Source organism: Monoraphidium neglectum, assembly GCF_000611645.1.
Source record: "Monoraphidium neglectum strain SAG 48.87 unplaced genomic scaffold scaffold00062, whole genome shotgun sequence".
Taxonomy (NCBI): Eukaryota; Viridiplantae; Chlorophyta; class Chlorophyceae; order Sphaeropleales; family Selenastraceae; genus Monoraphidium; species Monoraphidium neglectum.
In genome coordinates this window covers 14518-30870 of record NW_014013566.1, presented here as the reverse complement: position 1 = coordinate 30870, position 16353 = coordinate 14518, and the positions used below count along the sequence as shown (strand labels likewise).

The window sequence follows — 16353 nt, the reverse complement described above, 5'->3', positions numbered from 1 at the left end:
CGCTGGAGTTGGTGCCCCCCCGCACCCGCCCCCGCCCCGCCCCAGAGGCGGCTCTCCACGAGCTCCGCCACGTCCCCGCGCCGCCGCCGCCGCTCGGGACGGCCGCGGCGCCGCCGCCGGGCGCGGCGGCGTGGCTGGGGCCGGAGGGCATCCTCGACGCCCTGGTGCCTGCCGAGCGGCGCGGCGGCAGCAGCGGTGCAGCTGACCTGCTGTTCTCATCTGAGGACTCCAACACCACTACCACCAGCGGCGTCGTCGGCGGCGGGGCCGACATCGCGCTGCTGCCCGAGCTGCGCGCGGGGAGAGTGCAGCTCGTGGTTGACGCGCGCAGCAGCGTGGAGCAACTCGTGGCCGCGTGGGGGGCCGCCCCGACAGGCACGGCCTTTGTGGTGCTCCTCCTGCCGCCGCACGGCCTGGAGGCGCACCGGCTGCTGGGCTTCTGCCGCGCGGCGCGCGTGGAGGCGCCCGGCAGGGCGCTGCATTGCCTGGCAGTCGTGCAGCCGCCGGGCAGCGGCGGTCTGAGCCGCTCGGCGCTCTCCGCGGTCGGCGCGCTGTGCCTGCGTGCGCCTTTTGGCCAAGAGCCCGAGCTGGTCGTTGCGGCCGACGGTGGCGCCTGCTGGGCGCCCCGCCTGCGGCCGCTGCGGCTGCCGGCAGCTGCGGGGCAGCTGGTCCAGACAGTCGTGCCGGCCACCGCAGAGGTCTCGCAGATCGACGCCGGCGGCGTGCCCAATCCGCCGGCCGGTCCTGAGGCGGTGGCCGCCCCCTCCCCTCACACGGCGCCGGCGGCGGACCCTGACGGCTGGAGCGGCGACGGCGCGCCCGCAGCGGCGGGCGTCGTGGATGGCAGCCGCACGACCTGGGAACTCTGCATCACGTCACCAGGGCAGCTGTCATCAGCAGGTTTTGTCGAAACCCAGATCCCTCCGCTGCGGGATGGGGAGGTGCTGATTGAGGTCGCCGGCATCGGGCTCAACTTCAGGTGAGGCGGTTTTGGAATGAGTCATGTGCAGCTGCAGGGGACCTGGGTGCGCGCCTGCTGAGAAGCTGCTGCTTGGATGTGTCCCTGCACCGCTCCCGGCACTTTGGAGACAAGGTGGCCAGAGCCGAAACCGCCCCGCTCTTGCCGTTGTCCCGCCCCGCCCCCAACCACCCTGTTCCACCCACCCTCAATGCCAACTCAAGGGACGTGATGGTCGGCCTAGATCTGCTGCCGGGCTTCAAGGTGCCCCTAGGGCTGGAGCTGTCAGGCGTGGTGGCAGAGGTCGGCCCCGGCGTCGCAGAAGCGCTGCCCAAGCTGCGCCCCGGCGCCCGCGTCGCCGCCGTCTTGCTGGACGTCCTGAGCGGCGCCCCCGACGCTGCCGCCGCCGCGTCCGCCGCGCGCCCCGGCGCGGCCGGGCTCGTCGCCGTGCCGGCGGCACTGTGCGTGCCGCTGCCGCCCGACGGCGGCGGCGGCGATGCGCCGCTGGCGGAGGCGGCGGGCTACCTTGTCGGGCAGCTGACGGCGCACTACGCGCTGCTGGAGCGCGCGCGGCTGGCGCGGCGGGACACGCTGCTGATCCACAGCGCCCTAGGCGGCCTGGGCCAAGCGGCGCTGCGCGTCGCGCAGCGCGTCGGCTGCCGCGTCATCGCAAGCGCGGGGTCGGCCGCCAAGAGGGAGCGGCTGTCGCGGGAACAGGGCGTCGTCGCTGTCCTGGACTCGCGCGCGCCGCCGGCCAGCTGGGGCCCCGCGGTCGCAGCCGCGACGGGCGGGCGCGGCGTCAGCGTGGTGCTCAACAGCCTGTCGGGCGCGGGGCTGGTCGGTTCGCTGGCGCTGGTGGCGCCGTGTGGGCGGTTTGTGGAGGTGGGGAAGCGCGACATCTTGGGGGGCACGCCTCTTGACCTGAGCCTGCTCAAGCGCAACATCACGTTCATCTCGGCGCACGTGGACATGCTCGTGGAGGACGACGCGGAGACCCTCGTCCGGGTGAGTGAAGAGTGAATATGACTGTCCATCTGCATGTGCGCGTGCGAGTGCGATTGATGAATGTTTGCTGGGGTATGCTGCGTCGCGCTTGTGGGGTTTGATGCATGCATGCGCGTGTGCGAGCGGTTGCATTGCGTGGTGTGCGGAGTTCTTGATGGGGCGGATGCATAGTGGCGCACAAAAGGTGCCGGCGGTCAGGGGACGAGGGGTGCCGACGGCAGTCCAGGGTCGCGATGCCATGCCGACACTGTTTTAGGGGTGGCAGCGCACCCTCCGCACATCTTGTTTTGTATGCTATCCTTCTGTTTTGGTGCCATCGAGGCATCAAACATGGTACATATGGATTGCCAAGCAACACTCTTGATTCATTGTCCACCCTTTGATGCCCTGGTTATCCGCAGGTGCTGCATGAGAGTGTTGCTGCGCTATGGGACGCGCCCTCGCCGCCAGAGGTCACTGTGCTGCCCGTAGAGCAGGCTGGCGACGCGCTGCGGACTCTCGCCCGCGGGCAGCACACTGGGAAGCTCGTGCTGCGCGTGCCGCACGGGTGGTGGCCGCCCCCGGCGGCGCTGGCGGCGGCGCCGGAGCAGCCGCGGGCGCCGCCGCCGGCGCCGCCGGCCGGGCGCGCGGCTGCGCTGATGAAGGTCGCGCGGGATGCAAGTGACTCCGCAGCCGCGGCGCTCCCCACAAAGGCTGCGGTCGCAGCAGTTGCTCCGGCGCCGTCTGCCCCTCCCGCTGCGGGTGCAGGCGACGCCACACGCACGCCGCCGACGCCGGTGCCCATGCCCACGCCCTCGGCCCTGTCGCCGTCGTCGGCAGCTTCCCGCCCGTTCACGGGCGTGTTTGTCGTCACTGGCGGCACCAGCGGCGTCGGGCTGGAGTTCGCCGCGGCCCTCGCGACCACCGGTGCCGCGCGCCGCCTCCTGTTGCTCGGCAGCCGCGGCGCGGCCGGTCTCTCTGCGGCGGCGGCGGCCAGACTCGACGCGCTGCGGGCCAGCGGCAGCGTCGCGGTCGCAGTCGCGGCCTGCGATGTGTCCGACGCGGCGGCCATGCGCGCCGCGCTGGCGGCGGCTGGCGGGCCGATCGAGGGCGTCGCGCACTTTGCCACAGCCTACAGCGCCGACTCGACCGCCGCGCCGCACGCGCGCGACCACCCAGCGTTTGCGATCAAGGCTGCCGGCGCGCTCAACCTGCACGACGCGACGGCCGGCCAGCCCGTGCGCGCGTTCCTCCTCGCGAGCAGCTTTGGCCGCGTGAGCGGCATGGCGCGGCAGGCGTCGTACGTGATGGCAAACCAGGCGCTCGCCGGCGTCGCGCAGCTGCGCCGGGCGCTCGGCCTGCCGGCCGCCGTCGTCGACCTTCCGGCGGTGTCGGGGGCCGGCTACGTCAGCGCTTGGGCCAACGCGACGGACGTGCTGCACGCGCGCAGGCACCTGGCCGCCGCCGGGCTGCGGGACATGGCGGCGCGCGACGTGGCGGCACTGCTGCTGCGGATGCTCGAGCCGGACGCGCAGCGGGTGGGGCGGCCGGTGACAATCTTGCCGCGGTGCAAGCCGGCGGGTGGCGGGCGGCAGCACTCTGCTTTCAGCCGGCTGCGGCACCTGCTGCAAGATGACGGTCCAGCGGCAGGCTCCGTTTCTGTTTCGGAGCCGCCAGCAGCAGCGCTGGCGCCCCTGTCTTTGCTCCAGGAGGGATTTGCCGTGCCAGCGGCGACGGCAGCTGCCGGAGTGGTTGTGGCGGCCTCACCTGCAGCGCCAGGGTCCGCCGCGGCAGCTGCTGCGGCGGTCGACGATCCACAGGCGCGCGCCAACAATGCTGTGCAGTGTTTCACCGACACAGCACCGGTAAAGGGCAACCTCTCCGATGCGACAAGCAGCAGCCGCGCGGCGGCCGCCGCTGCGGCGGTGACCACAGCCGACGTGCGCCGCAGCATTGTGGTGTCCAAGCTGGCCGCGCTGCTGGGCTGTGGCCCTGAGGCCATCCCTGACCACGAGCCCCTGGCAGACCTGGGGCTGGACTCTCTGGGCGCGGTGGAGATGGCCAACTGGGCGGCGCACGAGTTTGGGGGTGGCGAGGCGGCGGCAGCTGCGTCGGTGCAGCAGCTGGACCTGCTGAGCGGCTTGACGCTGGCGGGGCTGCTGGCTGCGCTGCCTGCAGGCAGGGATGGCAGCAGCGGCCGCGGCAGCGGCCCTGGTACGCCCGATCGTGGAGTGGAGGCCCACGGCCGGCCACACGTGACAGACAACCCTGTCACCGCCGGAGTAGAAACACGTTGTTTTGGGAGTGGCACTGGCAGCAGCAGCGGCAGCAGCAGCGACGTCGGCAGCAGCCGGCGGACTGGCAGGGAGTCCACAGGGCAGGCGTCGGCTGCACCATCTGCCTCCGCCGCGGCAGCCGCCAACCTCGGCACACGCGGCGGAGCCGCCGCTGCAGACGCGCGCCGCAGCATTGTGGTGTCGAAGCTAGCCGCGCTGCTGGGCTGCAGCCCTGAGGCCATCCCCGACCACGAGCCCCTGGCAGACCTTGGGCTGGACTCTCTGGGCGCGGTGGAGCTGGCCAACTGGGCGGCACACGAGTTTGGGGGCGGCGAGGCAGCGGTGGCTGCGTCGGTGCAGCAGCTGGATCTGCTGGGCGGCTTGACGCTGGCAGGGCTGCTGGCCGCGCTGCCTGCAGGCAGGAAGGGCAGCAGGGGCCGCGGCAGCGGCCCTGGTACGCCGGATTGTGAAGTGGAGGCCCACGGCCGGCCACACGTGACAGGCAAAGTTGCCAGCGCAGATGCAGGCGCAGGTGTTTTTGCGGGTGGCAGTGGCGATTCGACCAGCAGCGGCACCGGCAGCAGCCCGCCCAAGGGCAGCAACTGGACAGGGCAGGCGTCGGCCGCACCATCTGCGTCCGCCGAGGCGGCTGCCGCCCCCAGCACAAGCGCCGTCGCGGCCACTGCCGACGCGCGCCGCAGCATTGTGGTGTCCAAGCTGGCCGCACTGCTGGGCTGCGGCCCTGAGGCCATCCCCGACCACGAGCCCCTGGCAGACCTGGGGCTGGACTCTCTGGGCGCGGTGGAGCTGGCCAACTGGGCGGCGCACGAGTTTGGGGGCGGCGAGGCAGCGGTGGCTGCGTCGGTACAGCAGCTGGACCTGTTGAGCGGCTTGACGCTGGCAGGGCTGCTGGCTGCGCTGCCTGCCAGCAGCCAGGGGGGCAACGGCCGCCGCAGCAGCGCGTGTACACCTGATGGTGGAGTGGAGGCACACGGCCAGGCGCGCGTGACAGGCAAAGTTGCCAACGTAGACGCAGGCTCAGGTGATTTTGGGGGCGGCACTGGCAGTTTGAGCAGCAGCAGCAGCAGCAGCAGCAGCAGCAGCAGCAGCAGCAGCAGCAGCAGCAGCAGCAGCAGCAGCAGCAGCAACGCTGGCAGCAGCCCGCCCAGGGGCGGCGAGGGAACAGGGCAGACATCAACAGCGCTAGCCGCTTCCATGGCAAGTGGCAGTGGAGCAAGTGGCAAATGCGAGGCAGCCGCCGCCCCCAGCGCAAGCGGCGGAGCCGCCACTGCAGACGTGCGCCGCAGTGTGGTGGTTTTGAAGCTTGCCGCGCTGCTGGGCTGCGGCCCTGAGGCCATCCCCGACCACGAGCCCCTGGCAGACCTGGGGCTGGACTCTCTGGGCGCGGTGGAGCTGGCCAATTGGGCAGGGCACGCGTTTGGGGGCGGCGAGGCAGCGGCAGCTGCGTCGGTGCAGCAGCTGGATCTGCTGGGCGGCTTGACGCTGGCAGGGCTGCTGGCCGCGCTGCCCGCCGCTCCGCCGGCCACTGCAGCAGCGGCCGCCGCCAAAGGCAGTGCCGTCGGCGGCGGGGGCAAAGCGAAGTCGAGCAGCGCCAGTCCAGAGCCGCCCCTCACGCCTGCGCAGTCCACGGAAGTGTTTGAGCAGGCCGCCGTGCCGCCAGCCGCCCCGGACGCCACCAGCGCTGCCGCCGGCGCTGGAGCTGGCAAGGCCTGCAGAGACCCCAGCGTCGGCCACGCTGCGGCGAGTCCCACCAGCGCGGCGGCCGGCATCCACGCTATCGAGGCCTATGTGCCCGCCAACCGCGGGTCGATCGAGGAGTTTGAGCGCCTGTTGGGCGACGGCGTCGCGGGGAAGTTCAGCCGGCGCATGGGGCTGCGCGAGGTGTCGTTCCCAGGCGCTGACGAGGATGCGGTGTCGATGGCGCTGACCGCGGTGTCGCGGCTCTTGGAGCGCCACAATGTGCCGGCGGCCAGCGTGGGGCGTCTGGAGGTGGGTGGGGCTGGGGGCTTGTGTGGCGCGGGGGCTGCAAAGTCAAGGTCAACTGCATGCCAACAACCTGGGCCCAAGTCTTTGGCGGCCCTGGCCGCGATATGCCGCCCAGGTTGCCCTTTCTCACGCGCGCTGGTCGCCGAAGCTCCTTTGCTGAATCCTGTTTTGTTCCATTCACAAGCAACACATGCATGTGCCTGCCACAGGTAACCCGCTTTCACGCGACAAAACCACACGCGACCTCTCAGCTCAGCCGCGGCGCGCGTGCCACCGCCGCCCAATTCACTATGCCAACCCCCAGGTTGGCACCGAGTCGGCTGTCGACAGGGCCAAGTCGATCAAGTCATACCTGATGCAGCTGTTCCCCGACGCGGCCGCGGGGCTCGAGGGCACCGACGTGGTGCACGCCTGCTACGGCGGCGCGGCGGCGCTGCTGAACGCGCTGGCCTGGGTGGAGTCCGAGGCGTGGGACGGGCGCTGGGCGGTGGTGGTGACAACTGACGTCGGGTTCAACCACCCGGACGGTGAGCTGTTTGGGCAGTAGCTTGCTTGATACGGTCCGACTTGACGACCGCCTTGGCCACACATACATGCGGCTGGATGGCTGCTTTGAGTTGCGGTGGTTCGCGTTGAGGCGCTGCACAGGCAACCTGCCTTGCTGCGTGCCTTGAGTCGCGCGCATGTCTTGTGTGTGGTGAGAGAGGTCTGATGCAGCGTGCACAGCTGCATACCTGGCCGCGAGAGCGCATTTCAGTCTACCAGCAGCCCTGCATTGACCAATCCGTCGCTCACCATGGCAACCCACACTCTCTCGCACCTCTTGCTGCCATGCCCCGCACAGGCCCTCTCAGCTGCTTCTTCGGCGCCGGCGCGGTGGCCATGCTGGTTGGCCCGGACGCGCCGCTCGTAATCTCCCCCACCCGTGCCACTGTCTCCCGCCACGGCCTGGAGTTCCTCAAACCCACTGCGGGCCTCGCCGCGCCCCCTGCCAATGCGATGCTCTCCCCATCCGCGGCAACGACGACGCCGCAAACCTCGGCAGTGCCAGATCACGCGGCAGCGGAGGCAGCAGCTGCCGCGGCGGCCGCGGCGGGCGGGTTCCCTGTGGTGGACAGCGCCGGCAGCCTGCAGGCGTACCTGGGCGCACTAGGCGAGGCCTCGGCGGCGCTGGCGCGCCTGATGGGCTGGGATGGTGGCGTGCTGGCTGCGGTGGATCGGCTAGTGGTGCACTCGGCATCAGAGTGAGCCAATCCTGTGATTTACTTGCACGTGCCTGCACAAAGCAGGGAGGGGCAGGGAGTTAACTGGTGTAGCTTATGTGGGTGATTGAAACGATCTTTCTTGGTCAAGGCCTTGACAACCTGCTCACGACTGGCAGAGCCCATGACCTGCTGTGTGTATGCTACATGATGCGCTGCGTGTCAGGTTCAGCAAACCGGTCATGAAATAATCCCCACCTGCAGGTATTGGGTGGAGAAAGCGGTGCAGCACCTGGCCAAGCTCCAGGCCGCCGCATCTGGCGCCCCTCCGCCGTCCCCTGAAGAGCTGCAGGCCATCTATGATTCGAAGGCCGCGGCCGGCGCTGCGGCTGCGCGGCTGGCGGGGCCGCTGCTCACCAACAGCCTGTTCTTCAACCTGCTGTCCCTGCTCAGCCGCGAGCGCGACACGGCGGTCGCCAAGCGCATCGCGCTGTTTGCATACGGCAGCGGGGTGTGCGCGACGATGCTGGTGCGCAAATTTGGGGGTCATTGGGGTGGATGGCGCCGTCACTGTCCTTGCCTGAGATTATGATGACTCTAATCCAACTAGGCATCAATCCAACTATGCAGTCACATCCACGGGAGGGCCCATTCCTGCGTCTGCCGATGCAGCGCAGCTGTCCACAGGCCCTATTCGCGCGCACCCATCATTCAACACCCTGTTGCTGCAGCCTGACTGCCCTGCCCACCCCTCCAATCATCCACACATCATCCACCGCTTTCCAGGTGGCGCAGGTGCGCGCCCTGCCCCGCTTCTCGTGCGTGTTTGAGGGCTTGACCCAGAACCGTGTGCTGATGCCGTGGCCCCAGTTCCAGGCCATGGCTGCCGCCCACACCGCCGGCTGCCTGCGGCTCGGCTGGGAGCCGGCCGCGGCACCGGGTCAGCCGGCGCGCGTCGCGCCGGGCGTGTTCTTCCTGACTCGAGTCGCAGCTGGCGGCGGCCGGTACTATGAGCGGGAGCCGCCCGCGGCGCGGCTCTTGGCTGCGGCGGGTGGGCCCGAGCTGCTGCCCCCTGCAAGGCCCAACAGGGCCTCGACCTCTCCAGCCACTGCGCCCCTGGCGCCGCCGCCGGACGCCGCGGCCGGCCTGCGGCGCGCGCGCCTGGACGCCGCCGCCACGCGCGGCGGCCCCTTCGACGGGGCCGCGTGGTCGGCACGCGCGGGGCCCGCGCTCGCCGACTTCGCCGCCTCCCAGGTGCAGGCCCACGCCGGCCTCGTCGGAGGCCGGCCGGCGCGCATCCTGGATCGCGCGGCGGCCCTCTCCTCATCGCTCGCGTCCATCGACGCCGCTGGCGCCAACGGCGCGTTTGTTACAATCCTGAGCACCGACGCCTCCAGCCGCGAGGCCCTGGTCCGCACGCGTGCTGGGGAGGAGCGCGCCGTCATCAACGCGGGCTCCATGGACTACCTCGGACTGTCGCAGCACCCGGCCGTCGTCGCCGCGGCCTGCGCCGCGCTGACCGAGCACGGGTCGTGCCTGACAAACAGCCGCGCGCTGTGCGGGTCGGGGACTGTCCACCGGGAGCTAGAGGCTGAGCTGGCGGGCTACTTTGAAAAAGAGGCGGCGCTGCTGTTGCCCGCAGGTGGGTTCAGGGTATAGCAAGGTGCACGCGAAACCACGGGTTGATGTGGGGTGCTGCTAATGCACATGACCGCGCGCGCTTGCACATGCCAGCAAGACTGTAAACCTCCAAATGCTCGCACAAGCGTGCACATAGGCACATTTGGTCGCACGCGCTCTGACAACCGCGTGATAATCCCCCTGGCCCTAATCAAGAACACGCTTCTCTGCTTCAACCAACGCAGGCTGGCTGGCGTGTGCCGCGCCACTCAAGGGCCTGGCCAAGCCGTGTGACATCATTTTCATCGACGCCCACGCGCACGACTCGCTGGCTTCGGGCGCCAAGCTTTCGGGCGCGCGCGTGGTCCGCTTCAGGACGGGTGCGTGCCTTGCTCGGCAAATGGTCGTGCTTCTTGTGCCCTCGCTGGCTTGCTCGTGAGGCTGGTTTGCTTGCCTGGGCGGTAGGTGGTGCATGGTCTCGCAAGAGCGCTGCGCAGTGCAAGCGACAAAGTGATTTTCCACAGTGCGCCTGCCCACCTCTAGCGGCCTGTTTTTGCCACCGCCCTGCACGGCTTGCAGCATTCATTCCACCCTGCCTCCTCGCTCACCATGCTCTCTCTCCCTTTATTGACTTGCTTGACATTTACACCCACTCTCACAACCCCCCCATCCTCCGACCCCGACCCCTCACAACAATACTTGGTGAATGACTCAACAACCAACAACCGACCGCAGGCGACGCCGCCCACCTGGAGTCGCTGCTGGAGAAGCACAGGGCCGATGCAGAGGACGCGCTCATCGTGACAGAGTACGTATTCAGCGTGGACGGCCGCATCATGGACGTCGCCAGGTGCGCAGCAGAGGCCGCCACTGCTTGGCTGCCGGCACTAGGCGGCGAGCGCAGCCTCCGTTGGACTGGGTTTTGCCGTCTGCATGTGCTGCTTCTGCTAGCTAGACTCTGGTCCAGCACCTGGTGGTGCTTGTAACTAAGCTTGCATCGGGTCCTGCAGCTGTGCTGCCTGGATGCGAAGTCACTCTACTGCCACTTGGCATCACACTATGCCCTCACGGCCCCACCTGAGCCTGCGCACCCAATCACGGGTCCCCCTCCCCGCAGCTTCCGCCGCCTGGCGGACGCCCACGGCTGCCTGCTTGTCGTTGACGTGGCCCACGGCCTAGGCACAGTCTCGTCGCTGGTGGCGGACGTCGCGTGCGCAGACCTCGTCGTGGGGACCTTCAGCAAGGTGCAGCCGCACAAGGGGGTTTGTTTCTTTCTTTGTGTGTGTGTGTGTGTGTGTGTGTGTGTGTGTGTGTGTGTGTGTGTGTGTGTGTGTGTGTGTGTGTGTGTGTGTGTTTGGTGTCCATCACTCCGCACCCGCCTGGAGCATTCGCGTTGGTAGCTGCGCGGGTACGCCTTGGACAAGCGCCAAGGTCCGCGGTGTGCCAATGATGCGCACGGGTGCGGTGCCTGTAATCCTGATGCGCAGCCTGCTGCGCAGCCATTTGGCTCGCCACTGAACAGGACAGCCAGGGGGCAGCCTCCACTTACGCCGCCCCAGAGCTTGTGCCACCTTGCATGACACCAATGCATGCCCTCATCAACTGCAAATGCTCCCACACATACCTGCAGACGCTGGTCTCCCAGGGCGGCTTCGTGGTCGCCAGCCGCCCGCTCATCGACTATCTTTCCGCTTTTGGGTTTGTATTCACCGCATCGCTCGCCACCAGCACCGCCGCCGCCGCGCTGGCCGCGCTGCGCGTGCTGCGCGCCGAGCCCTGGCGCGTCGCCGCGCTGGAGCGCAACGTCGCGGCCGCGCGCGCGCGCCTGCGTGCGCGCGGCTGCAGCGTGGCGGAGCGCGGGGGGCCGCTGCTGCATGTCGTTGCCGGCAAAGGCGGCGACGGCGACGCGATGGCGGCGTGGAGGGCGGCGTTCGAGGGGGGCGTGTACGTGCACCCTGTTCTGTTCCCCATGGCGGCCCGCGGCGCGGGCGGGCTGCGCGTGACGCTTGGGGCGGGGCTGGACTCTGAGGCCCTGGACACCGTGGTGGAGGTGGTGGCGGCCGCAGCCGCGTTTGCAGGGGCAGGGCCAGCAGAAGATGGCAACGGCACCGCCTGAGCGCTGAAGTTCCCTGGTGATTGGCTGATACTAAGTTATGAAGGCTGCTGATACCGTTATGCCAGCGAACTCCCGCGAGTGCACCTGGGGGCCTGGCTGAGGCGCACAACTTTTTGGAAGCAACTTCCCTACGTACACCCTCGTGCCTGATGATGATACGGCCTTAGTTTCTCTGCCAACCTTCGTTCCCTGCTCACAACTGTTGCGAGCTGGTGCTTTCATGGGGTTTCGGGAGCTGGTGCGTTCATGGTTTTTTGCAAGCTAGCTGGTGCGTTCATGGGGTTTTGCAAGTTCGCTTGCGCGTTCATGGGAAATCATGCTTTCTGAACCTGTCACCTATAAATGCCGATGGCGGCATGTACCACCCAACTCGTGCGCCACGCCTGTGTTGCCCAGGCCACCGGCCCATTCGAAGCGGGGCCATGTGGGTGTACATCATGGTTCAGTGAGTTGACGGAGTGCTGTGCTCTCGCAAGCCTGCAAGAGTTTGTTCAACGACTCCCACATCACACACCAACACACAAACAAACAAAATCGCACCACGGCGCACCACCTCATGCTTTGCAATTTGAAGAAGATTTATCACACGGCCTGCTCAGCACTTCGCTGGCGCACAATGCGCTGGGGCCCCACAATTGCATGCGCTACACACTCCTTGCTGGATCGCTCTCGACTGCTTGCTTTCTCTGGCGTTGTAGCTCCCTAATTTTGCTTGCCCACATGATTCGTGCCCGGTTGGTCTCCAATCCTGCCACGTCATCGTCCCCTGTCGCCGCAAACAGTGTCCTCCTTCCAAGTCTTTCTTGCGTATGTACAGAGCCATTGCTGGCAACGCGTGTGCCCTGCTGGCACGCCTCTTACCCTGCCTGCTCCCGCATTTGCTGCTGCCCTGTTTGGGCGACCTGCCTGCAAATTCATCAGAGTCAAAACGCTTGCGCCAGCCGCCTGGCTTGGACGGGCGCCATGCACGTTGAAGTATCCATCATTCACAAGAGGTGATCGCACCTGCCACAACTGCTCTCACCCTAAGGCAATCGCACATGCAGTTCACTGTGTGGTGCTGGTGCAGCCTGTATGCCGGCTCAGCCAAACACTTCTCATGTGCGCCAGGTACCTGCATCAACAGCCCTCTTTTCTTGTTAAGCGCGTGTGTTTCTGAAAGATGCTTGCATGGGTGTTGCTGAGGCCCCAAATGCATGTTGCATTGAACTGTGATGAGAAGGCTCACCACGAACATTACTGGTACCTTGTATAAGCCCGTGTGGTGTTGGGTGGTTGCAGAACGCATGGATGGAGCTATGTAATACAACAGTGATGCTCTGACACTCGACACTCATGTGGTGTTCTAACCCCTTTGAAATGCAACAACATATTGAGGTAAGCAGTCTATCATGCCAGCAATACTACTCAGCACGCGGCCAACAAAAAGGGGGTTGATTGCTTCGACAACAATGTTCTTGACAACTCACTGGCCGGCCTCTTGGAACGCCAAGCAGCAAGCAGGTACGAGGCTGCGTGCGCACAGGTCACTCCTTGGCCGCCGCCGCCGCCGCCCTCTTCTCAGCCATCTCCTTGGCCATGTTCGTCACCTCGGGCGAGCCCGACGTTGCCTTGAAAGACGGGCGCTCAGAGATCCTAGCGATTTGACGGGGTAGTGGTTGCCAAGCGAGGCAGGACCGCCAGGAGGGCCAGTGGAACGAGGTTGTCACAGCATGGGCGCAGGCCGTTGATAGAGCGGAAACACTTATCAGCTCTTTCGTCCCACTCCTCACGAGGCGTGAGGCCATGGACTGCTTCAATGCATGGCGGCCGGCGCCCCGGGCTCACAAGAGACAAGGAGACCGCGCGCAAACGCAGCCGGCCGCGTTTGCAGACGCTTGCGTGGGCCATGGTGGCTTGCGTCTCATGCATATGTTCATGTGCATGTCACCCCGGGCTGGCAGCACCCTTGTGGGGCCACCTGTTGATGTACGCGACCACGTTTGGCCAGGGCGAAAGGTCCACTTGCGGCAGAAACACTGAACAGGCACGAGTTAGATGCGTGGCACGAGGCACGAGGTGGGTGGCGCGGCGGCGTACAGGTTTGTAAGGTGGGGGTATGGAAGGGGTGGAGCGAGGCGGAAAACGCTCAGGGCTGCGGGCAGTTGGCTGTTGGGCAGGGCACGCGATCGCCACTCGCGGGTGTGGTGCAGGGCAGCTTGCGTGGGCCATTGGTCTCACTGGGCATGTAGGTCAGGTAGGCCCTGGGGCGGCACAAGAAGATGGGTACATGGGGAGGTTGCAATGAGGTGAAAATGCGGGTGATAGAGAGTGTGTGAAAGAGCAGGCATGCGTGCGCCGAGCAAAATCGCAGCAGTAACGTGTGGAGGGGCACCCAGTTCAGGCCGAGGTTTGAAATGGCTCCAAGAAGAAACAAATGCAGGGGGGGCCCGCAGGCGCGGCGAGCCCGAGGTTGGCGCCTGTGCGCACGCCCCACGCACAAGGGCGGATGCCTCACAAAAGCCCCATGCGTCGTTGTATTCACACACAGGAATGGCGCATGGAGTGTGATGAGCCTTGAACATCACTCGACTCACCCAACCGCAAGATCCGCCACGCTGAACTTCCCACCCTCAAGATATTCCCTGTCAGCCAAGACCTTGTCCAGGGGGGAAAACACCTTGGGCAATGTGGTGTCCCTGGGGTAAGGGATGTGTGTTTAGGAGATATTCGAGATTGGAAGGGCTGCAGGAGATGACAGACACTTGGGCTGATCAGGGTGAGACCTGTTGGATGGGTGACTGCCAACCAAACAGTGCTGCGGCCCATCATCCGTACACGTGTGCCTAGACCCTGCCTCACCTGACCGACTCGATGAACATTACGGGCGCCAGCGTCGCGTTGGCGAACAGCACCCACTGCGCCGCCAGCGCGCGCTGCTCCGTGGTGGTCACGCCCGAGGCCTCGGGGAAGCGCTCTGCCAGGTACAGCAGGATGGCGCCGCTCTCAAACTGCGGTGGGCAATAAGTTCATGCGGGCGCTTGGCTGTCGTGTGTTGCCATCAAAAGATGGCGGAGGCGGACCAGACAGCGGAGCGGGGAGGGCAGGCGGTATGAGGGAGGGGACCTGCATGGCCTTGGATAGGGTTGCGCACCAAATGGCCTGTGCAAAGCAGGAGCACAAGGCACGACAGGTATCCCTGTCACGGGCGGCCTGGCGTCGCATGCACCATCCAAGAAACGGCGTGCAGATAACGAAGCTGACAGAGCCAACAGCAGTGCAGATTGTCATCACAGAGGCGGCTCAGCGCAGCGCGCCCCACCCACCAGGCGCAGGTCTCCATCCTCGATAGACGGAACCTGTATGTGAATTGGCGGCACGATGCATTCGCAGGTGTTGAAATGTTCAGCGGTTACGGGCATCTTTATAATCGTTATCAGGGCACGGGTACTTCCAGCCTCTTGTCGTGTGCCATCAAGGCACGCACAGCTGAAGGAGTTTGCTTCTGGCCCAGGCAGCAAGGTGTCGGCCAACATCACACCTCGTCCACGTGTGCCCTACCAGTCCAAAGGGGAACTTGTCGGTGTACCCTGGCGCCTTGTGCTCCCCGGCCTTGAAGTCCAGGATCACCTCCTCCGCTTGCACACCCAGCTCATGGAGGTACCCTGAAGGGGGGGGGAGGGGGAGGAAGGGGGAATGAGGGTTGGCGGAGTGTCAATGTCATATTTCATTATTGATCCATTGGCGTGGGCTTGAGCGCACGGCAAGCCCAAGGCAAAGGCCACTTGCACCGTGCAAGTGACTGCACAGCCCCGCTGCTGGCGGCGCGAGCAATGATCGGCATCAGCAGCGGTGAAGCACCAGGTGGTGCGGCTACGACAGCACAACTGATCCTTCGCGTTGAATATCCGCTCATGCCAGACCACGAGCGTCGCTTCGACATCAACTCACAGCTCACGATCTGCCCGCGCGACGCGGGGTTCGTGTACAGCTTCATGGCTCTGTTGGTAATCAAGGACACCGTGCGCGACTATTCAGCTAGCTTGCCTCTGCGGGGGGTCAAGGCAGGTGCATGAGCATGGCCCCGGTGCTGTGCGTGCTGTGAGTCAGAGGTATGCAACAAGCGCTGTTGGCTGGGCGGGTGTACAATTGAAAGACATTGTGCGATAACATCTTACAGGTTTGTACTGGGAACAGCTACGGTGAAGAGGTTGAACCGCTGGTGTGTCTGATTTACTGCGAGCCGATCGGGTGTCATCATCTCATACACCAGAGTGGGGAGGGTGCATCCGCCAGCGCCTCGCACCAGAGAGCTTGAAGTACAGCACTCTGCTGTGCTGCAAGCGTTTCATACGCTCGGATTGCGTGATGCAGAGCTGAGATGATTGTGAATGTTTTGTGTTGGGAGGGTGCGCCCCCAGCCCTTCAAAAAGCACAGGTGCCCCTGTGTCGCGGGAAGTGCGCAGTCACCGGGTGGTTGGCGGCTTCATCCGTCAGCAGCCACTGCCAAGCGCGTACAAACACTGAGATGATGATGTGCAGTAGACCTTGGAATGGCCAGCCAGCCCGTCCCTGATTGTTATCGGCATGCGGTGCACCAACCAGGGGAAAGGTTCAAGCCTGACTGCTCTCACAAGAGACGCATCACGGCTGCGCATGTGCTGAGAAACCCCACCTGTGGCGCTTTGTCTGTTGCTGGTGCCTCATGTATGCCAGCCCGTCAGCACACTGCTGACCCGTGCGTGCCATGCACCCGTCCATGCTTGAGGGAATGAATGCATGTCTGCATGCCTGCTGCAGTGCGTGCATTTGTGAGGTGTTGCTGCTACAAAAAAATACACCACAGTTTCATGGCACTGACCGTGCAAGACGCGGCCACTTGCCCTACTTGATGACTTCGCAGATGCGACAGCAGCTCCCAGCTTTCCATCGCGTTCGTTGATGTCGAGCAATAATGTTGCTGCTGGCAGGCCAAAGTAGGCCTGCTAGGTGAGTCCAGGTCGACAGTGCAGGGATGTACTCGTCAACAAACAGCAAACCCTGCGGATGCTCATGCCATCAGTGATTGTGCAGGTTTGCATCCTGGATCGTTGTGCATCAATCAAGCTGTGCAGCAACCAACCCAACAAGAAGCTGCATCACGAATATGGGTCATGCACGCCAGCAGATGGCACCAGCTCTTTGAAATGGTTGATGGGACAACAGTAAAAG

General features: G+C 65.7%; 3 protein-coding genes across 3 annotated transcripts in view; 2 read left to right on the top strand and 1 right to left on the bottom strand.

The window, feature by feature from the left end:
• Positions 1–983, top strand: part of MNEG_0724 (Phenolpthiocerol synthesis polyketide synthase ppsA) — a gene marked incomplete at both ends in the record, with an annotated part of 8248 nt that extends 7265 nt beyond the window's left edge. The window contains one exon of the mRNA XM_014050794.1: positions 46–983. Within this exon, the coding sequence (XP_013906248.1) occupies positions 46–983 (938 nt within the window). The remainder of the gene's footprint in view (positions 1–45) is intronic.
• A 206-nt stretch (positions 984–1189) lies between these two features.
• Positions 1190–11163, top strand: MNEG_0723 (8-amino-7-oxononanoate synthase; the record flags this gene model as incomplete). The annotated part of the gene is made up of 10 exons (XM_014050793.1): positions 1190–1963; positions 2365–6228; positions 6530–6752; positions 7070–7469; positions 7692–7956; positions 8214–9069; positions 9293–9427; positions 9783–9897; positions 10165–10291; positions 10678–11163. The coding sequence occupies 10 exons, from the start codon at positions 1190–1192 to the stop codon at positions 11161–11163; spliced, it is 7245 nt and encodes a 2414-aa protein (XP_013906247.1).
• Positions 11164–12689: 1526 nt separating this feature from the next.
• Positions 12690–15139, bottom strand: MNEG_0722 (glutathione S-transferase; the record flags this gene model as incomplete). The annotated part of the gene is made up of 8 exons (XM_014050792.1): positions 12690–12798; positions 13124–13181; positions 13384–13406; positions 13740–13841; positions 14005–14153; positions 14469–14501; positions 14704–14807; positions 15094–15139. 8 exons carry the CDS (start codon positions 15137–15139, stop codon positions 12690–12692), a joined length of 624 nt encoding a protein of 207 aa, XP_013906246.1.
• Between the last annotated feature and the right edge of the window lie 1214 nt (positions 15140–16353).